General features: G+C 41.6%; 3 protein-coding genes across 6 annotated transcripts in view; all 3 read left to right on the top strand.

Annotated features, from left to right (window-relative positions):
- The first annotated feature begins 414 nt into the window (after positions 1-414).
- Positions 415-4,774, top strand: LOC147172225 (transmembrane protein 222-like). The gene is made up of 6 exons (XM_086079308.1): positions 415-609; positions 815-899; positions 1,029-1,060; positions 1,140-1,236; positions 1,323-1,453; positions 3,837-4,774. The coding sequence occupies exons 1-6, from the start codon at positions 518-520 to the stop codon at positions 3,922-3,924; spliced, it is 525 nt and encodes a 174-aa protein (XP_085935434.1). The 5' UTR covers positions 415-517; the 3' UTR covers positions 3,925-4,774.
- A 593-nt stretch (positions 4,775-5,367) lies between these two features.
- Positions 5,368-6,802, top strand: tpbg1a (trophoblast glycoprotein 1a). Its single transcript, XM_086079307.1, has 2 exons — positions 5,368-5,635; positions 5,728-6,802. The coding sequence occupies exons 1-2, from the start codon at positions 5,376-5,378 to the stop codon at positions 6,701-6,703; spliced, it is 1,236 nt and encodes a 411-aa protein (XP_085935433.1). The 5' UTR covers positions 5,368-5,375; the 3' UTR covers positions 6,704-6,802.
- Positions 6,803-7,993: 1,191 nt separating this feature from the next.
- The window catches only part of kdf1a (keratinocyte differentiation factor 1a), a 7,187-nt gene continuing 6,369 nt past the window's right edge, over positions 7,994-8,811 (top strand). For 2 of the 4 annotated variants that reach the window (XM_086079422.1, XM_086079421.1), the window contains exon 1: positions 7,994-8,214. The gene's annotated coding sequence lies outside the window, so the exon portion shown is untranslated. Of the gene's footprint in view, positions 8,322-8,811 lie in introns of all 4 variants that reach the window. The other 2 variants (XM_086079419.1, XM_086079420.1) reach the window with 1 other exon arrangement.

The following is an 8,811-nucleotide window of genomic DNA, read 5'->3' as shown; positions in this document are numbered from 1 at the left end:
AATGGCCGCGCCCCGAGATGGATAAAACAGATGGATTTTGATGCCTAATTAATATTCCACAAACGCATTATTAACCAGAATGCCATGTTTAGACTCGATGATGGCTTGTCAAAGCTAGCTGTAACAAGATTTGTTCTGTCCAACCAATCACGGGCCTATAATGAACAGTGCAAGAGCCCACGCCAAATCCAAGCATTTGGGCGCAGTATTTTCTTTTAACAATAAAGTGGCCTTTAAAGACACATATAAAAGCCTTAATATAATTATGAAATGGAATGAAGACACATATAAAAGCCTTAATATAATTATGAAAGGGAATGAATTCTAAAATTATTGTAAGTGGATCCATAATTGTGCACACAGTTTGAGTTAATCCTTTCAAAAAGCTTATTTTCAACGTGGGCGGTGCTGCGTTCAGGGACTGTTGATTCGTCCACAGTGAGGCGACAACGCACTGTTTGCGTGGTTGCCTGCTGCACATCAACGTCATCGTCAACCTGTCAGAGGTCGAGCATTGATGGCGGATGTGGACGACGTCGACATGAAGAAGAACTATGAGCACGTCCGATACCCTTACTGCATTGTCTGGACTCCGATTCCTATTTTATCGTAAGAAGCTAACGCTCGAGCTGTTGCTAGTTAGCGTTCACTGTTAGTTTGGATACGTCGATTACATTATTTCATTTACCAGCGGGCATTATTAAGTATATTTTAAATCTCACGACCCCTCACTGTTTAGCTGCTCTATGAAATGACCAAACATAATGTTTTCAATCGTTGTTCACGAGAAATTACGTCTGTTTTCATGCTGCAGGTGGGTGCTGCCTTTCATTGGTCACATGGGGATATGCACCTCTTCCGGAATCATAAGAGATTTCGCAGGATCTTATTTTGTCTCGGTTAGTATCGTTGATCTATCCATGCCACAAAGGAATATAAATACTTTTTGCATCGTCTATCTAAATTGTAATTAATCGTGTATTTTTATATTTTAAGAATTCATATTCTGACTGTTTTCCCTTTTCCAGGAGGACAATATGGGCTTCGGGAAACCAACAAAGTAAGTAATCAAACTGAAAAGCAGTTTGGATAATAATATTAATATTGGCCTCGAATAAATTAAATCTTTCCATACTCAGGTATTGGAAGCTTGATGAGGACAAGGTGCATGGCAATAGTGCTGCAACATGGGACGAAGCAGTACATGATGCATCTGAGGAATACAAAGGCAAGCAGGTAAAAAAAACAACAACACTGGGCTTTTTCTCATAAATTCTAAAGCATAAGTATAATTTTCATAACTACTTTTGTTTTTGTTAAAGCACAACCTGTATTTTGATAACTGCCATTCCCACGTCGCCATGGCCCTCAACCTCATGCGCTATGACAACAGCTCCTCTTGGAACATGGTCAACTTGTGTTTTGGGTCTGTGATTCATAGCAAATATGTGAGGTAAGCACTCAAAACATCCATCCATCCATTATCTGAACCGCTTATCCACACGAAGCTGTCTTCAGCACTTGCACTTTTTTACCAACAACAATTCAACTGCACCAGAGTTGACTTGCAAATGGAGTGAGACCACCAAAAGAGGTGCTTCTCGGTCCGCTTCACAAGCGGTCACAATTGGCCGATTGAACCGCTGGAGCAGTTCATCCATTCATCTATATAGTCTATTTTGTTTAGTAGTAATAATGTGAGGAGGCTCATCTTCCAAGTACACACAGAAGCACCGTGTTTTATTTTTTACTGTTTAGCCAGTAGGGGTGTGCATCTGCCTAATAAAATGTGATTTGATATTAGGGGTATGCCCAAAAAATCGATTATCATTTTGTACGATTCAGAATCGATTTTAAATGTCCCAAAATCGATTTTATTTACATTATTTTATACTGTCTTGCCTTTGTCGGTGTGTGCCTTTATTGGGAGCGCTGTTCATGTTGTACCCGGTTTGGCCACTGAGGGGCAGTGTGGTTCCACGCGGTCCAATACACTGCTAAGTTGTAGGCACATTAGAGAGTTGAAGGAAAAAGTCACGATCAAGTTATTCCAATAAAAGTTTTTGGGTTTTTTTCAGCGTAGACCCATTCTTTTGAGTGATAAGTGCCGCGAGTAGCGTGCTAATTAGCATTAGCGAGTCAGACTGGAGTAGATCATCAATTCCTTGCCCATCTATGGATTGAAGCAAAAATCATTGTCAGTTAAATAATTTTTAATCAAAAATCGCTCTTAATCGAAAATCGATTCTGAATCGAACCGTAGACCCAAAAATCGAACCATAGACCCAAAAATCGAATCGTGAGACATTCAAAGATTCCCACCCCTATTTGTTATGTAGGCCTATACTCAATGCGTGAGTGTATTATGATTCAAAGACAGTTCCGTTGGAGAGGCTATGATGCAATGAGTTTCTTGTTGTCGTTTTACAATATGAATGAACACGTCAGTACCGTAAAATGTGGCATTTCCTTCAAAAATCATGTACTGTATATAGTTTGGTAGAATTGCTGCCACTTCCATATAACATTTACAAGAGCGCCATCTATCTGTCTTCGACAAATTCAATGTAGCGTTAATCTATTTAGGTTACGCTGCCTTGAAATGAACATTTTGCAACCAGCTACAACAGTTTGCGTGTCTACAGTTAATGAAATAAATACAAGTCTATAACTTGCTATACGACTGAGGCATGTAACAAGCTAACTAGCATAGCTAACATCAGCTCATGTCCACTCTACGGTTACTTCACAAAGAAGAGAAGTAGCTACTCATTTTTCGAGAAACAAGTACTTATACTGTTGTTTATTTATTTATTTATTTATGTTTACTAATGTGCCTATGGAGCACATTTAGTGGGAAAAAGTTATTTCCCCGAACATTTCAATACAATACATTTTAGGTGATGCCATGAAACTAATATTTTTGCTCACGTTTATCACACTGTCAGAATCTGAAACCGACCCATCTACACCCAAGCTAGCCCCATTTAAACAATCAAATTTACATTTTTGCAGTAGTCAAAAAGTGTGATTGACAAATTTGACTTGGCTTCAGCTGCCCGACTTTTCACTTCCTTGCTTGCTGCACTGGCGTTATTATTCAGCGGTTAACACTTTTTTTTTTACACTTGTATGATGGTGTCGAACGTTTTGTTGTTGCTCACAACATTGCCTTTACAGTTGGTAAAGTTTTTATGAAGACAGTACAATAATTTGACAGAATATTGAGAATAACAATATTTCTTATGGAAAAATACAACAAAGTGGATGTCGAGCAGAGTCTTTGTTCAACTTTGGTGGTTCCATTAAAAAAAAAAAAATCCACATATTAGTCAAGTCTAAGCTCAATTTATTTCACCATGTGTACTTTGGAGTCAGGACAGATGTAAGTATATCACAAACATGCACACAACGTGCATTAAGTCCGCTCCTCTGTCCCATACAGACATATGGCTTAGAGTCGCCCCCTCATTATTCTCCGTTGACCCACATAGGGAATGCTGGCGTCACAGTTTGTGCTGCCTCCGCACATCCACTCCCACGCCACAGGAGTCTGTTTAACACAGGGGGAGTCGTGCAATTCATCACTGACACAAGCGCTCCCCTACGTGCCACCGCTGGAGGTCACCTCTCCGCTGGGGCTCCCTGGGCTGGGTGGCGGGGCAGGGGGGGGGAGGACAGTAGGACAACGAGCATGGGGCTGCGGGAGTAAAGACATCGGGCCATGTCCTTGTCTCTCCGCGATACGAGAGGGAGGGGGGGGGGGGGTTGCACAATATACAAGTTGTATTTGACAAGCCCGCTATAACGTTCTTTACCCTTTTTGTATCCTTCAGCTGGACCGCGTTCCTCAAGACCTGGCTGCCCTTCGCCATGCTCTGCGTAGCCCTCACCACGTTCGTCCTAATATTCAACCTCAACTAATACACTACACAGGGCGACTCAATTGTTCACAATTCTTTGACACGCCCCTTTTTTTTATTGAGACATTGTCAGCAGTGATATACTCGTATAAGGTATGCGGGAGTATTTATTAAGCACATTTTGCATTGTTTTCTGCTCAGGCTCTTGTAATACCTGGGAGTGATGCGGTGATGAGTTTCACATGTATTTTTCATGATCGTGATGAAAGCGTTGCCAGTCGGCTAATGTACATTTCAGTGATGAAAAATGGAAATGACAATGTGAATCACTACGCAATGTCAATGCTGAAAGTAGTCATCAATTATTCAAGAGATTAAGTGATACAAAGACAGAATGATGTACGCGTAGGAGGAAAAATGACCCTGAGTGGATTAATGTGTTTTCTTTCCTTTTATCCAAGTTTGGTTATATGTTTTGTTATGGCTGTTTTTCCACTGCTTAGAAACTGTAAATCTTCATTAAGGAATGTAATTTTAGCATCAAACAAGCAATAATATACTCTTATTGCGTCATACCATTATAATGTTCCTTTGGTGTCCTCATAATAATCAGTCATCATGGAAAAAGCTCTTATAAGTGGCCAAACTTTGGCATACATACAATACAATGCATAAAAGTATGCATAAATATTCGTGTTTCAAAAAAAATTAAATAATTTTTTTACATGGCTTTACTGTCCACATTTGATGTAACAAGTCATTCTAATCATGTTTGCTTTGATTTCATAATCACATTGAAGTTGCGCGTGTCCCAAAAAATTGCTGTCCACTCTTGTCATTGTGGAGTAATTGCCCCTTGAATTTTCATCATATTATATGCATAGTTGGGTGTTGTGAGGCTTAAGATGTCCACATTGTCATAGTAAAATATCAAAGGATAAAAAAAGAAAAAAACCTTTTAGATATTCGTTAAACAGTACACAGTCAGCATATAATTGAATCATGCTTAGTGGAGCTAAATATGTCCACCCTGTCAGCAAGCGCATATATTTAACTGTACATTGTTAATTTACAGTAGTGTTTTTTTTTTTGTGTGAGCTTGACCACTGTGATATTGACTCACTTTACAGTACATTTTTGTCATGACATGAATATTTGTCTGTACAGAAAAAGTATTTTCGTTATCTTGTTAGCAATGTAACAACTGCTCTCCCGCCTCATTTTACGGTGGAGGTCACAGTCTGGATGCTCTGATTGTCCGCTGTACCTTTAAGGGGACTACACACTTTTTTTCATCCAGCAGATTCTGCGCTACAAGAACTGCCATCAATTTACAAGACCCTTTATTCTCAGAGTGCGGCAGATGAGGAGGGACTTTTGCTAGGGTGCTTTTTGTTAGTGTTGCATTAGTTTGTGGGATCTACTCCATCAATATATAGACTCTTTTAGTCTAATTTATTCTGGTGTGTGTCTTTTTTGTTGTTGTGGTTGTTCACGAGAGACTGTTTAGCAATGTGTATTTCTGCAGTCTGGGTGTTTTTGGGATTACTTTTTTCTACCCAGTCCCAGCGCTCGGAGTGCCCCGGTGGCTGCGAGTGTTTTTCTGTCACACGCACAGTGAAATGTGTGTCAAAGGATCTTCTGATGGTGCCACAAATTATTCCAGGATACGCAAAGACTGTTATCATCACAGGGAATACGATTCACAGGATTGGACCCGATTCCTTTGCAGAGCTGGTGAACGTTTCCAATGTCATTTTAAGCAATAATAGGTGAGAATTGCACCATTATCAGACAAACTGTGTAAATCTTAACATTTTGTACGCCTTTTAGGAATGATTAACCGTGGGATTTGTCCCCGCAGGATGACAGAAATGGCATCGCACAGCTTCTCCGCCCTCATCAACTTGCGCTTCCTGGACCTCAGTGGCAACCAGCTGTCAATCATCCATCCGGAAGCTCTGAGCATCCCCGGCAGTCCCCTGCAGGAGCTCAACCTGAGCCGCTCGCTCTACAACTTCACCGCCCTCACAGACCTCACCACGGCTCTGCGTTGGGGGGACCTCCGGGGGCTCCTCCGTCTGGACCTCTCCGGGAATCACCTCGCTCTGCTCCCCCTGGGGATGTTCTCCCACCTGCTCAGTCTGCAGCAGCTCTTTCTTAACGACAACTCTCTGGTGGCGGTCTACAGCGGAACTTTCTCTGGCATTAACAACCTGGCGCTGCTTGACTTGACGCACAACGCCTTCAGGACATTCGGGACGGACGATCTGAAAGAGCTGGAGAAGCTCGGGAATATCCGAATCCTTCTGGGTAAAAATCCATACTCCTGCTCCTGTGAGATCCAGAATTTTGTGGCTTGGTTGAATGATTCACGGGCTAGGGTAGATGTGGATTCTGTGAGGTGCGCTTCGCCTAAAGGGTTAACCAACAGCCGGCTCCGAGGGCTTGGGATGAGGGCCATCGGATGCATTGTTTCCACCCAAGCAGAGATTACTGACCTCGGCCTACAGACGTCTTATGTCTTCCTGGGACTCGTGCTGGGCTTTGTGGGCATGGTCTTCCTCTTTGTGCTCTACCTGAATCGCAAAGGCATGAAGAAGTGGATAATCGAAATGAGAGATGCATGTCACGATGTCTTGGAGGGATATCACTATCGATATGAGATTGACTCGGACCCACGCTTGGGGCACATCTCGGGTCATAACGGCGTCGGCAGGGCGCGTCAGCATTCAGGAGTGTCTCTGTCGCAGCAGCCACCAAACGACACTTGTATTGTTACTGAAGACGCGCAGGTCAAACCTCTCAAATCTCCTTCCGAAGCTAGAAATGTCTTGTAGCTTCGGCTAGTTTACTGCCAGTAGATTTAAAGTTTGTTTTCTTGTCTCTGAGCTTCTGCATGTACTGCAGCTAAACAGAATAAACTAACCTTGAAAGTGCCTTCGTGCTTGGATGGCACTGACTGGAACTTTTTTTTGGCTGCAGTTACCTGACATTTTAATAGAAAAGAGTGCATAGGATTGTCAAACATGCAAAAATGTGTTTGTTTACATGTGTGTTTTTATTCTATAATTAGTTAGCATGGACTGATCCGCTACATTTGATGCACTTCCCAATCTAATGGGAGCCAATACAGGAGCAGTATCAACATTTTTACCTTTTATGAAGATATAACTTTGCATATCAATGTACGCTTTTATCGATATTGTCAAGGTATTTCACGATAAATGTACTATTGTGGCAGCACTGTACAATAGTACTGCATCACACCGAAACAATGGTTTCTAATAATAATTCAAAAGAGACAAATAACTGTTCTCGTTAACATAGTTTAAATAATCAAATAACCTAAAAAGCATTCATATATGTAGGCCAACTATGGCCCCAGCTGAGATTCAAACCCAGGACCTCATGCCTGTGAGGCAGACTAACCACTACAATATACAGTACTACAGTGCTGCCGGTTATGTGCAAATAATAATAATAATGATCGTCTTTGTATAGGCCTTTTTTTGTAAGTGCAGTGCATCCTATTGACTGTATATTTGCATACTGTCCAAAATATAGTGGAATTGAGTACTTTATCAAAAATGTATTTATTGAACATTACAAATCTCTAAATCTAGTAATAGTCGTTACAGTATATAAGTTGAATACGTTTAAAATCTGTGATAAATATTACAAGGCTGTTTCTGAGCTACTGGCATTAAATGTGATTTACTCATGAAATGAATACGTTTGCTGTTATTTGTTTGCTTTGCTTTCTCATGCCCTAATTGCTTTTATTGTGTGCACTGTGCACTCACAAGACTTCATGTGACTCACGTTGTACTGCAGGTGGGGTAGCGCTTTTGTTTTCCAACGGAAGGTGAGGGTGATTAAGTGCTTCCATAGTGGGGAAAATAGGGCAGAATGAAAAATTTTGTTTGGAAATGACTTGCTGGCTCGGCTGTGTGTGCGCTACATTGTTGGCAATACGTGTGTGTGTGTGTGTGTATATATTAAGCACGGATGAGAGCCCCTTTGCTCAGTATGTTGATGAAACTTTTTAAAAATGAGTTCCTCTTGTTTTGCATCCACTTCTTGAGTCCCTGTTGACGTCGTCTTCCGCCCCACTGCGCATTAATACCCGCCTCTCGTGACGTCACCATTTACCTGCGGCAAAAGCCAGGGATTAGCCGTAGCCGCACGTACTGTAGTAGCCAAACACTGGACGACAACAAGTTCACCTGAAAGGATAACGCGAATGTGTCCACTTGTTATTTTCCGTAGAGGCGCTGCTTTTCATTTTTGGTCGACTTTGTTGTTGTTTGGCAAGCGCAACCTGACTTCAACTTCTTGTATGCGGTGGGTAAGTCATTCTTTCAGTTTGACGCGCCTGGAGAGAAACTTTTCTTTTTGCAACTTCCGCTCTTGGCTCCCCCGTTTAAGTTAAGGTCAACTGGTTACTCTTATGCGGTAAGTACAGTACGTGTTTTGTTTGTCGGCATTTAAAGAGCGAGGCGGTTGGTTGCGTTTTGGGTGTGTAACTATTTTCCCAATGATCAGGCTTTTAAGGGCGGGACGAAAATGAGCCTGCATTATTACATTCAGCTGTAGTAACGTACCGATGATGTTACATTTGTCGTGCATTTGGGGGGGCCTTCACCGAAACCAAACCACCCTTACAAAAACGTAACAGCAAGTAATTGTGCCATGTATCTGGGGGAATTCAGAATCTAATAACATGATAAAAACATACCAGTAACAATTGATTTTTGTGGCCAACCAGCCAGAGGGCTAATTTGCTGGCCTTGTGAGGGCAAATTTGATTGGTTAATGAAACAGTCCCATTGCAAGCTAAAATAGTTTGTTACATCTGCCCAACATTACTGAATCGGAACCCCATGGGAAGGTTGATGTGGACGATAAAACAATCTAACATACAAGTACTAGAAGCAGTGCCAGG

The sequence above is a fragment of the Leptonotus elevatus genome, chromosome 6 (genome assembly GCF_054856555.1).
Source record: "Leptonotus elevatus isolate MCC_2025b chromosome 6, RoL_Lele_1.0, whole genome shotgun sequence".
Taxonomy (NCBI): domain Eukaryota; kingdom Metazoa; phylum Chordata; class Actinopteri; order Syngnathiformes; family Syngnathidae; genus Leptonotus; species Leptonotus elevatus.
This window is presented reverse-complemented; position numbering and strand designations above follow the sequence as displayed.